Raw genomic sequence first — 13,142 nt, 5'->3', positions numbered from 1 at the left:
TTTCCTTCATGCCAAATATTAATCGTAAGAATCCATACAACAAAAGCTCCTAAATTTCCTTAAGAACTTTTATTCCTGAAGAATTCCTCAAGAATTTTTCTATTTTTTAGATTTTGAGACAAGATTCTGCTTAGTTGCACAGACTGGCCTCCAGCTTGCCTTCCTCCTGCCTCACCCTCCAAAGTAGGTGGGGGTGCAGTCCCCCAGCACTACACCTGACCTAGTCCTCAATTTTTTGGAGTATACTAAAAAGGACATCTGAGAACCGTAGGCTCAGAGGATGCCACTTAAATGCCGCCAGCGTGGCACACCCAGCCCTGCCCTCCTGACCCTCACACAGCGCACTCCAGCAGCTGAGGGCTGCGTCCCTCCTCCCAGCCTTCCCTCATCTGCTCGCTTCTGCTTAGATGTCCTCCATTCTCTCCTCTGCCCGCCATCTTGTCGCTTTCTGCTCTGTTGCCCCTTCTCTGGGAAGGCCCCTGCCTGCTTCCCCCTCTAGGCTGGGGCAAGAGCCCCCTTGAAACTTCTTTCATCAGCACCAAGCTCTGTTTACGCGCCCGTCTGTGGTGGCAGGAACCTGCCTTGTGTGCCACCTGCCTGTCGCCTCTGCAGCAGGTGAGCATGAGCGCTAGAACGACTCCTGTGTGCTGAGCGTGGGGGTCAACTCCTCAGGGCCCCACTGAGCTGCCCACCACTGGGGCTGTCCAAGCTGGATCCTGGGCCCTTTCCTACTTTCTAAAAATGAGTTTGTTTTTTTTCAGAATCCTAACAGAAGTAAGTTACCTGTAACAGTAAATTCTCGTCAATATTTGTACCCCTCTGCAGTTGTTTGTCTACTTTCAGCTTTTTGCACCATTGTGATTCTAGTGAAGTGCAATTCTAAGATCTGCATGTTCATCCAGCCAGAAATCACCAGTATTTCTAATTTTTTAAACATGCAGAAAATAGTTTACAGAGATGATATCACAGACGGCCTCTTTAACACAGCTTCTTTGACATTTCCAATGGGATAAATTTGATTCCACTTCAATCCAAAGAGTAAATATTTGAAGGTGCTCACTCACTGTTAGAGATGTGGAGAACTATGTACACTGTCTTCTGGTCCTGTAAATAGGAAGATCCGGCTTGGAAAATCATTTTAATTTGTTTCTGGGGTCATGAGATTTCCCCAGGCACTCTCTTAGTAACTCTGATTGGGAGATGTCACCCTGAAGGAATTGGGCAAACCCAGTGACCATCTGTACGTACCTAGACTAAGCCTCTAATGGGCCTGCATGGCGTGTGGTAGTCTTTCTGGAGGCCTCTATGAGCTTTCTTCCCACATAGTACCTTATATGGACATCTTTTCATCCCATCTAGGCCTCTTCATCCTCCAATCCTCTTTCTTGTGGTGCCACCTTCTCCAGTAAACCCTCGTCCCTGCTGTGAGTTCTGGGACTAGTAGGCAGGGAGCGATACCATGTCCTGGAGGGACCAGGGCACAGGAGGCAAGCCCACCCCCTTGCGTTGCAAGCTTGTTCTCTTTCCCCTCAGTGGCCACAGCAGATACCATTTGGGCCAAATACCAGTCCCTCCTATCCCCCAGCCCGTGTCCTTGCTCTGCATGCTTAGGGCCATGTGTGGCTCACAACCCAGGATTTATGTCCTCAAGTGAAGGTATCTGTTAAACAGAAAATAATGACAAGTATTCTGTATTCCTCAGGCCTCGTTTGCCAGAATCCCTCAGCTCCTTCTCCCATTCACCTTGTCTATATAGGGTGTCTGACTGTACAGGCAAAAAGGGCTTTGTCCATCCATCCATCCATTCAGCAGTGGCTCCATTCTGTCCATCACCTGTTGCTTTCCTGGGTGCAGGGGCTGTTGAGAGGAGCAAAGCTTCAGCCTCCAAGATTCCCCAGGCAGTTGGGGCAGAGAGGGGCATTAGAGGAGGGACCCACATCCTGAGAGGTGAGCCTGGTGAGGTCCCCCTGCACTGGGCACTAAGGACGCAGTGGCTAGCAGTGCTCCATCTCAGCCCACTTCCGTTGTTCTAACAACAGAGACCAAGCCATAGATCCAGAATGGAAGCAGGTATGGTTCACCCTTCTGGCGGCTGAGAAGATGAAGATCATGACACTGGCATCTGCTGTGTGTCTGGAGGGGGGCCTTCCTCTGTCATCTTAATGAGATGCATCTTAATGTCATATGGTGTGACAGAGTGAAGGGTGTACCATCTTGGGCCACTCTTTACCTTATTAACCATTAATAGCATCATGAGGGGGCCCTCCTGATGACCTGATCCAATCCTAATTCATTCCCCACCACAAAATACCATTAACAAGGGAATTTCAGGATTAAGTTTTCAACACAGGAACTTTCAGGGGATGAATTGAAACACTGCAAACTGTAAGTTGGGGAGTACAGTGCCGCTTTCATATGTTTGGAAGGGACTTACCTGGAAAGTGACTCCTGAGCAGATACTTGAAGGGCTTCATCCAGCCATCTAGCCAGCCATCCAAACAGCCATCCAAACAGCCAGCCAGCCAGCCAGCCAGCCATCCAGCCAGGAGTGGATTCAACAGGAGATTTCAGCCAGCTTGGGTACAAGAAAGAGCAATATCAGTACTCAGAGAGGCCATGCCTGCAAAGATCTAACACAGGGGGTCACAACAGCACTGACATTTTGGAATGGATGATCGTTTGCTGTGAGTGACCATCCTGTATATTATGGGAGGGTGAGCAGCATCTGTGGGGTCCTCCACCCCACAGATGCCTCTATCACTCCATCCCCTATATAGCAAGTGCAAAGTAAAACTATCTCCTGATATTGCCAAATGTCCCCTACAGGACGAATGTCATCACAGGTGGAGGACAGCCCATGTAATGCAATTTTTTACATGTCATAGGAACTGAATAAACATTTACTCTTTCCTCCTTCACTACTGGAAGGAATGTTATATTCTGACTTGTGAAATTAGCAACAACCTTCAGGTATTAGAGCAGAGACTGGGAGAGGATACAGAAAATGAGGTGTGCAAAGCAGGACACACAAGCCTAGGGCAACAGTCACACTGAGACAGGCCCTGGGGGCTGACTAGTTTGGGGTAGAATCTAATACCCCCAACCCAGGGCTGGACAGTGGGTGAATATCCATGTATAGGGCCAGAGACTCTTCTCTACAGGGCAGAACTGTGACCATTTACTGATGAGGGTGAGTTTGAGTAAAGGTTCAAGGATAAGGTCATTCATTCATTACAGGAGCACGGTCTCTCTCCAGGAGCACAAGAGCCCCTTCTGTCTCCCAGGCAGGCCATGAGAACAGCGGGAGCAAAGGCCCTGAGATAAGAGGAAGAGGACATTTCATGCAGCAGAGGACTTGATCAACAGTAGGTTGACTGTTTGGAGAACACTCCAACTAGGTCCCTCACTGAAACCTTGTGAGGCTATCCCAGCTTTGACGGGACAGTTAAGTGACTTAATACAGCTAGGTAAGGCAGGGCACCACTCAGGTGTCCCTTCGAGGGGACTTGCTGCAAAGAGGGCGGATCATGTCTCCACTTCAGTCACCTTGAGTCACACAGAGCAAAGTCTTTGGGGCCTTGTTCTCCAAAGTGTTTCCATCCTGAGAAAATATAAAATTTCAACACAGTTTATTTACAAGCCTAGTTTCTTTGAGTCATATGAGATACTCATTGTCTCAGATTCATCCTGCTGCTTTAACAAAATAGCCTGTATGGGCAATTTGTAAACAACTGATTCTTATTTCTTCAATTTTTGGAGGATTCAAAGTCCGTGACAAAGGTGCGAGCAGGTGTGGAGTCTGGGGAGGACCAGCTCTGGGCTCCCAGCATGGCACCTTTGGCTGCAGTGTCATGTGGCAGAAGAGACAGAAGCAAAAGAATGACATGCTGTGTCCTCACATATAGAAGAGAATCTTCAGAGCCAGGCAGCTCCTCCACCATCTTCATATACAACTTTAAACCTAACAGGAGGGCAGAGCCCCAGAACCTCACCACTTTCCAGAGGAACAGCCTCATGCCCCCACTCCCCGAGGTCATTTCCAACACCTGAATGGGGATTGGGGGCGCACACACTCCCATATAGCATGTGTGTTAACACAGTTCAAATGAAGCCTTGAGTGGGACCCTCACACTTGGAGCAAATGATAGATAGCATGGGTCCCTGGGTCCCTGACCTCAGAGAGGCATGGCGGAGAGCAGTCCCCACCCCACACAGAAATTTCAGCTTTGAAGGGAGAGGTGTGTGATGTGGGGTCAAGGTTCAAGGCTTGGTGGAAGGTAGGACCACAGTCAACCCTCACTCTGCAGAGACTAGCGCTTGGGGAAAGATTAAAACTCCTTTGACCCTCAGATCTTCACCTATAAAACAGGATTAGTAAGTTTCTCTATAATAAAGATCCTCTGAAGATTCAAGAAGCATCGCTAAAACTACTTGTCAGTGCCCATTACTACTATTGCAGAAGGGGAAACTGAGACCTGGAAAGGGTATGGGAGCTGCCAAGTGTCAGACATCAAGGCCTGGGCAGACTCTAGGGCCCAAGGCTATAGGGTGACAGGCAGAGTCCGGAGACCAGGACACCTACTCTACTCCAGCCAGCTGGGCAGGGTTCTCCCTTGGAGCCCCACTTGGCTGTTGGCTCTTGGCTTAGTTGGAAACTGGCCCTGAGCAGGACCCTGACTCTCAGCCCCTCTCAGGCTCTACCACCCTCCCTGCCTCTCCAAATTCCTATCTGGTATTGTCATACTTCAGCCATTCTCTCTGCTGTCCTTTGCCTGTGTTCGGGAGCTCCGACTTCCTGGACTTGCCTAGGCCTTGTACAAGGATGTTTGATTTGGAGGACTTGCAAGGACATGGTGCAATGGAAGGCTTCTAACAGTTTCTAGCTGTCCATCCCCGAGAGTAGAGCGACCCAGGGTAGAGTTCTGAGTTTCCTTCCGTTCCCCCTGCCCCTCCTAACCCACTGAAGGGTGGTTGTTCTCCCCTCTGCAGACAACCCTGGAGCACTCAGCAGAGGTGGCTCCTCTACACCTTCCACACGTCCTGTGTCCATCCTCTCCTCTCCAGACTCTGGGACTTTGTGTCACTTCCTCTACCTGCTGCCCTGGTTTCTGCAGGAGGAAGCTGAGGATCAGGGAGATGAAGATGAAGACAGGGGTGACCCGTCAACACCAGGCTTCTCTGTCTTACCCATCGCCAATCCTGAGTCCTTGTGCACCCACCTCCAGGCTGCACAGATACCACACTCCCTGGGTGACAACAGAGACCCTGCCCCAGAGAGACTACAGTGGAGTGGGAGGAAAGATGCTCTGATAGGTTATGGAGAGAGTGTTACACAGAGGTGTTTGTCCACATCTCCCATAATGTAAAATGCGCATCCTTTTTAATCTTTTGAAATTCCACTTTAAAAGGTTTATCCTAGGCATACTGTATGGGCCACAATTTATCAGGGTTTAAAATGTTAAAGGATATTTATGGTAGCACACTTTCTTGAAGAGGAAGTGCTGATACAGGAACTGAACAGCCCCCTTCCCAAGTAACCTGAGTAATAAAAGGCATCCCCTGGGGTGGCCTAGTGCATCATGGGCGTGGTGCTCAGGAGGTAACTCATGGAGGTGACCAGGGGTGAGTGCTAGACTTGGAGCTAGAGTGATGCTGTATCATGTACAATAAAAAGCAGGTTCTTTGGGTCCCTGGAACAAAGGTTTACTTCCTGCCTCTGATTCTTGGCAGACATGGGTTCCACGATGAAGGGACAGAGGGTGCTAGGGCAGACTTCAGAGCTGGAGAGAGGAAGAAGGAATGTGCTCACATCCAGGTCCTAGGGCCGCCGCTGTCTTCAACCTCATCTTCCTGATCCTCAGCTTCCTCCTCCAGAAACCAGGGCAGCAGGTGAGGAAATGACACAAAGTCCCAGAGTCTGGAGAGAAAAGGAGTAGCTCCTTTATTATATTATTATTTAATAATATAGGCACTCTATTAATAATTCTAATTCTGAGATGTTATCCTGAAGGGATGACAAACTCTGGGAGAGCCAAGTGAGTTGGCCTTGTGTACTTAATGGGTTAAGCTCCTAATGAGCCTGCACTGGAGTGTAGCACTCTTTCTAGACGATTCTGTGACCTTTCTGCACATAGCCTGTTACACTGGATTTCTTTTCATCTCTTCTAAGTCTCCTCTTCTCTGACATACCTGAATGGAATATCACCACTTCTAGGCAGCCCACAACCCTGCTTTGAGGTCATGACCTTGTGGGTAAGGAGCCAGAGCTAGTCTCCAGGGTGACGTCCGGGGGAAAGACATTTCCAGACTTGGCAGCCATGGGAGCTGCAGTCAGTGAACACGTGATGGGAACCACACGGGCCTGGACCCACTGTCCCTGCTCTTTCCTCATGACCTGCATGGACTAAGGCCTTGGGGAGGGGAGTGTGATCATTTGGGATCATTCTCTGGCAGCTGGCACTGGCCCATCCCCATTCCCTGCCCTTCTTGAAAACAATGTCAGATAGGAAAGACTTGAGCAAAGGCCATCACTGGAGCCTGGGTCGGGGTGCAGTAACAGATCCGGATCATGGATAAGTCTGAGGTCAGGGTCAGGGTTCAGTTTGTGATCAACATTGAAGCTCTACATATAACTGGTTTTAAACTCAGTCTGTCACTTGGATCCAGGCTTAGTCTAGGGACAGAATCAGAACTCAGGCTGGGTGAGTGATCAAGGCTCAGAGATCAGAGTGTGACCAGAATAAGACTCAGCTGGGGCTAAGACCTAGGTTTAGTCTTTGACCGAGATGAGGGCTCAGTTCACGGTTGGAAAAAAATAAGCGAAGCCCAGCCTTGCTCTTGCCTCCCACAGGCCCCTTGCGCTGGGCACAGAGCCAGCCTCTCACCACTAGAGGCGTCACAGTGGTCCTCCTCGTCAGTCCTCTTCAGATGGGGACTTGCAGGTCAACTGCCTGTTGAAGTTCAGCGAAAAGAACAGAAGCAAGAGCAGACTTCAGTCTCTACCACTGGAAAATTGAGGAGACATCACATCCAGTAACCACCACCCTCCAGCGTTCTCAGTGGAACCACGTCTGGGTTCTCAGACATGTTGCACCACCTCTCTAAGCCTCACTTTGTTCACCTGTAAAACGAGTGTGCAGGCAGTGCCCACTCCGTAAGTGTGTTGGGGGGATCCTGTGAGACAGTGTATTCAGGGCAAGAGTGATGACCCAAGGGTCTGGAGTCATGGCTGTTTCACAGTAGAACCACATGACTTTCACAGCGAAGGCCATGACACCTTTACTGCCCCATTTCTATTGCACCAGTATCCCCAATCTGGTGACCAGAAGGCCACTAAGAGTCTCCAAATGCAGAAAGAGAAGCCATACTCACACCTGGTTCAGGAAGGTGGGTTTTTCTTTTCCTCCAGGTCCCTTGAACAGACTTTCTGGGGTAAGCCAAGGTAAACATTGTCTCTAGAAAGCACCTCATTTCCTCAGTCTGTGACTTACAGGTGATGTCCTCAGGAGGGTTCACACGCAGGCCATCCGGTAAGGGTTGGATCCATGGGCACATTAGGAGCCTGGAGAAGGAGGGAGAAGAGGGCAGGGGGCTAAGGACAGGTGGTTCTCACCTGGGGACCCACAGAGAGGCTCACTTCTAAGGGTCTGAGAACTTTACACCTTAGGATTCAACCACACTGGAATCCTCTCAATCTGAAATCTTAGCCTGGAGGAGCCTATTCACCTAAAGCTTGGAACATCAGAATCTACAACCTCAAGAGTATACAGTGTTGAGATCCCAGGGTCTTGGAAACCTTGACTTTGGGAGTCCTGACATTTTAAAGGGTCCAGAGTTGCTCAAAGGACTATCCAGCAGCTCTCTCAGGTCCCCAGAGCACACAGGTCCTTACAGGTTCCCGGTCATCAGGTTTGTAATGGGCTAGGGACTCTGCATTTCTACAAAGCACCCAGAGGAGGATGGAGCTTGCCTGAGGATGGTACTGAAGATAGAGCTTTTTTCTCCCTGTCACAGATCCACCTGGAAGATCCTTGATTTGTAAACCCAGATTCCCTAGATCTTATGAGGATCAGCTGGTTTAGAAATCTGCGGAACATTGATCCCAGTACCTGTGCATGTGCTGTGTGAGTTTAGTTGATGCACCAGTGGAGCAATTGTTTTATAGGTCTGCATTTCTTTCTCTTGTTAATTGTATGAGCTGATAAATGATATTATTTTTCTATATATGATATGGATAGAGTGTCTTTTCATAAATAAATGCATTACAAATACAAAGTGCGTTGGATGATTATGTACACTTATTTAGGCAAAATTATGTTGATTAAAAGAAAAAAGAAGCTTAAGAGGCACAATGGCAGTGCAAGGTCATGGCAAAGGACTCTGGAGTGGGACCTACCGATGTTCACAAATGTCAACCACTCCCTGCCCTCCAGGCTGAGTTATGGAGGAAGAGGTGGCTCTCCTTGACCTCCCAAAGAGAAGTTTGAACCTCTGAAGGAGAAGTCTCCAGAAAATAAGGGCTGGCCTACAGATGCCACATCAGCCACCCACTAGGGCTGGCTCTGGGCCCCAAAGAGTGAGGGATTCACTTCCTCCTGTCGCAGGGTGAACACAGTGTTCTTCAGGACCCCAACCATGCCTTCCACTTCCCTGCTGATCAGATGATTAGTTTTGGGAGAGACAGGAAGGTAATGAAGACCCAGCAAAGAGTCAGGGCCACCAACGGCAGTGCTTGGATGACAGATGACCCAAACCTGAGTGATATTTCTCATTTCACACAGAGCCACATCTGGATGGATCATTATTTAGCATCCCACACCTGTCCACTGGCTTACACTGTGCCCAGGAAAATCCCATCCCAATACAGCACTCATTCATTGAATCATCAAGCCATATTTCTAGAGCACCGACCATATGCCAGGTCCCCACCTGGGCCCCAGAGATAGCAGGATGAGCAAAAACCAAGTAACCTTAAGCCTGGACCCTCACCATGAACAAATCTTGCCAAGCCTGCTCCTCCCTCCTCCACTCTGTGTCACCTCCTGGGGCAGCACCTTAATGGCTTCTCTCAGGGAGGATTTGGCTTTGTAGTGCCCTATTATTCCCCAAGGGAATCTTAAATTCTCACCAATGTCACAGAGCTAGTCTGCAGAGGGAGGATTGGGCTCTAGTCCTACCTTCCACCAAGCCGCCACCCTGATACCACATCACACATCCCTATCTTCAGAAGAGTTTCAGCCTCCCTGTGAGGAGGGCACCTCTCTCCATCTCAGAGGTCAGCCACCAGGGACAGATAGAGGGCGTTCACCCATTCCTCCAAATGTCGAGACTCCATTTGAGGCTTCATTTCATTTTTATTAACACTTGTGCTCTGGTGGCTATGTGTGTCTCCCCAACCCAATTCAGATACTAGAATGATCCCGGGGTCGTGGAAGAGGCTGTTCCTCTGGGAGGGGTGAAGTCCTGGGGCTCCGCCCTTCTGAGGAGTGTAAGGCCTGTATGAAAAGAGGCGCGGGGAGCTGCTAGGCTCTGCGGTTTCTCTTCTGCTGTGTAAGGATGCAGCATCTGTTCCTTTCTTACTTCTGTCCCTCCTGCCATATGCCACTGCAGCCACGAAGTGTCACCTTGGAAGCGAGAGCCAGCCCTCCCCAGACTCCACATCCGCTTGCACCTTGATTTTGGGCTTCAAAACCTCTAGAAGTGTGAAAAATAATGTTTTTGTTTACAAATTGTCCTGTGTATGGTATTTTGCTACAGGAGCAGGAAGACTGAGATGATAGGTATTTGGGTAAGTCAAACAGTTCATGTTTAGAAAGGCACATTTTCCCAGTACAAAAACACTGCAGAAAATATGTCTCTCCACATTCGTTTTATGTGACTCAAGGTGGCCAAGGTGGAGACAAGGTCAGCTAACTCTTTCTCTGCAGCAGGTCCCCTTGAATGAACACCTGAGTGGTGCATGTTCCTATCGGATACATTGTCACTTCAGTGTCCTGGTCAGAGCTGGGACAGCCCCACAGGAGCCCAGCCTGGGACTTGAGCATGCCGATCTCTAACCTGTCATCCCCACAAGTGGCCCACGTTCCTGTTGCCTACCCCTTGAAATGCCCTGTGCCTCCTGCCTCCGTTTTCACTGCCTCTGACAAGAAACACCCTGAATGAATGACCCTGTCCTCAAGCCTTCACACAAATCTGACCCTCACCAGGGAGCTGTCAGAGGTGTGCCCAGTAGAAAGGAGCCTCTCTGACCCATGGCTTGGATTTTGTCCCCATCCACCCATTGCCAGGGGATGTTACCTTTCTTGTAAATTTGCCAATCAGCCCTCAGGGCTCGTCCCAGTGTGACTATCACCCATGACCTGCTTGTCCTTCTTTACACATCTCATCTCCTACATCCTCTCCCCTCCCTCTGCTCTAACACCCACTTCTCAGGGAAAGCATGGTGCTCAGAAAGGCTGAGGAATGAGCCTCAGACTCCCCAGAGAACCAAGAGTCACACCCAGGACCAGACCCAAGGCTTGGCTCTTAGCCAGGGGAATTTTGGATCCTACCTTGCCTCCAGATGGAGACTCTGCTGTCACTTAAGTTCATCTCCTGCCTTCTCAAGTTTAGCTGACCACATGGCCTCCTGGCCAGAGATGACAACTCCCAGCATCCCTTGCAGCTATAGTGATCATAGGACTAAGGTCTGTCCAACAGCATAGAAGCAACTTTGAGGGGCAAATTCCATCTTGTACTTTAAAACTCAGTAGGTTCCCATCCACTGCCTCTTGGACTCCCTCTTCTCTGCAGCTAGACACAGCAACCACAGAGGTGACCACCCTGGACCCCAGGGGTGGGGGGCAGCTGTGCCTTAAGGAGGGCACAGCTACCTCAGCGGCCTTGACCTCCCTCTTCTGTGCTTTTAGGGACAAAGAGAGGAGCTTCCTTATTTAAAGCACTGTGCTTCTGTTAAGACTGCCTAGTGTCTATTGTTCCTGCCTTATTTTACCAATAACATGCTGTGTGGCATGAGGCTGCGCACTTCCCTTCTCTCAGCTCTGTTTTCAAGTGTGCATAGTGATCCCTTAAGGCTATCCTAATAGAACAGAACAGACTTTCACATTCCTTCCGGAGTTTAAGGGGTATTTATTCAGTTCCTATGGCATGCAAGTCCTCCACCTGAGGTTACCTTCTTCCCCTGGAGGACATGTGGCAACTAAAAATATCTGGAGATATCTTTAGTTTATACCCATTGCAAAGATCCTACTGATATCTGGTCCAGGAAGGTCAGGGATGCTGCTCGCCATCCCATAAGGACAGACAATCATGCACAGTGAAGAATCATCTAGTCCAAAACATCACTATCATTTTGACACACTGCACTGGACCCTTGTGGACTTGTCCTCACTGGATTCTGGTCTTCACTCTACTGAGATCTGGAGGGGTGAAGAGATTTCCAGAAGCTATTCGGCTAGAGACAGGCCACCCCAGATAATCTGATATTGTTCCCTATATAAGGGGTCCTTCCCCTCCTAACCAGGGAGAGGAATCATATGGGACTCTTTCTGGCTGTACTTGTGACAATCCTATCCCCCACAGAAAAGGTGAGAAAGTGCTCCCGATTTAGGGTTCCTTTTGGGAAAAAGCCAACTTAGGTCAGTGCCAACCCGGAGTCCTTTCTGTCTTAGACCCTGGGATGCCCTTCTGTGTCCTTCAGCAAGTGGCTGAAAACTCCTCAGACTGCAAGACCCAGCTCAGCTCTCACAGAACCTTAATGTCCCGAACCACGTGATGCTCCCCCACTTAAAGACTACTATAATGTGTCTCCCCAGTATTCCTCCACTGGATATTTAATCCCAACATTCAGATGGTAATAGTATTTGGAGGTGGGAAGTGAAATCAGAATTCAGTCAAATCTTGAGGAAAGTTCCAAGTTATGATATGACTGGATAATAAGGAAAAGAGAGCCCGAAGCACTCACTGCTGTCACACCATATGACTCCTGCACATCAAGATGCCACAGGAAGGCCCTTTCCAGATATCCAGTGAAGGCACCTGCCATGGACTTGGCCTTCCTACCATTGAAATGGGTGAGCTAGACCTGCCTCCATTCTGTGTATATCACTGAGCTCACAGTGTGTTAGAACAACAAAAACACACTGGGCACAGCACCGCTAGTCTCCTTGTCCTTAGTGCCCAATGCAGGGAGCCATTCACCAGTGTCATCTCTCAGGAAGTGGGTTTCCCTGCTCCAACACTCCTCTCTGTCCCACCTGGCTGGGAGCTCCTAGAGGTCAGGGCTTCACTCCTCTCAGTAGTCCCAGTGGCCAGGGAAGAAACTGGTGATGGGAAAGATGGAGCCACTACTGGATGGCTGGATGAATGGAGCAGTGGATGGATGAACAGATGGATGAACAGATGGATGAACAGATGGATGGATGGTTGGATGGATGGATGGATGGATAGATGGATGGATGGATGAGCACTAGCAAGAGGTCATCTCTGGGTCAGCTGAATGGGAAGAGAAGCAAGAAAGTTCTATGAAGCCAGCACTGGGAATATGGAAGTCCTGTTAACTAAGGCCTGATACCTGCACTTGAGAACATAAATCATAGGTTATGAGCCATACATGTCCCACACATGGGGAACAAAGACATGGGATGAGTGGCGTCAAGGGTACCTGACCCAACTTGTGACAGCTGTGGCCAAGAAGAGGGAGCAGTGTGAAGGAGCATAACCTTCTGTACCTGAGTACCCCCAGAACTCCCTCTGGCTTCCTGGCCACTAGTCCCAAACCTCAGTGCAGGGCTCAGGTTTCCTGAGGAGGTGACATCATATGGAGGAGAATTGGAGAAAGAAGAAAATTGGAGAGGCTGAAAGATATCCATCATAGAGGGCTACAAGGAGTCTTTCAGAAAGAGCACCACATTCCCACTAGAGCTAATTGGAGAGTTAAATTACACACGTACACACACACACACACACACACACACACACACACACCCCTCAGGTGGCTCTGCTGGTGTCTGCACTATTCTTTCAGGATAACATCTCAGAATCAAAATTATTAACCCTGTACCTTGGGACATCTTATGACCCCAGGAATGCATTGCAAAATGATTTACCAAACCGGATCTTCTTATTTACATGACAGGAGAGAG

General features: G+C 49.2%; 1 protein-coding gene across 12 annotated transcripts in view; it reads right to left on the bottom strand.

Moving 5' to 3' along the window:
• The window catches only part of LOC102003561 (BPI fold-containing family A member 2-like), a 142,954-nt gene that overhangs the window by 19,966 nt on the left and 109,846 nt on the right, over positions 1 to 13,142 (bottom strand). For 7 of the 12 annotated variants that reach the window (XM_013514274.1, XM_013514264.1, XM_013514268.1 and 4 more), the window contains 6 exons: positions 7,372 to 7,561; positions 6,885 to 6,950; positions 5,810 to 5,917; positions 3,547 to 3,601; positions 2,435 to 2,575; positions 1,744 to 1,857 (listed from right to left, as the gene is read on the bottom strand). In XM_013514274.1, the coding sequence (XP_013369728.1) occupies positions 1,744 to 1,830 (87 nt within the window). In that variant the 5' untranslated portion in view covers positions 1,831 to 1,857; positions 2,435 to 2,575; positions 3,547 to 3,601; ... (1 more) ...; positions 6,885 to 6,950; positions 7,372 to 7,561. Of the gene's footprint in view, positions 1 to 1,743; positions 1,858 to 2,434; positions 3,602 to 5,809; positions 5,918 to 6,884; positions 6,951 to 7,371; positions 7,562 to 12,254; positions 12,297 to 13,142 lie in introns of those variants that run through there. The other 5 variants (XM_013514271.1, XM_013514273.1, XM_013514270.1 and 2 more) reach the window with 4 other exon arrangements.

This window comes from Chinchilla lanigera, unplaced genomic scaffold (assembly GCF_000276665.1).
Source record: "Chinchilla lanigera isolate Chin_1 unplaced genomic scaffold, ChiLan1.0 scaffold00021, whole genome shotgun sequence".
In the NCBI taxonomy this organism is placed as follows: Eukaryota; Metazoa; Chordata; class Mammalia; order Rodentia; family Chinchillidae; genus Chinchilla; species Chinchilla lanigera.
Note: the sequence above shows the minus strand (reverse complement) of the source record. Positions and strands in the feature narration are given on the sequence as shown.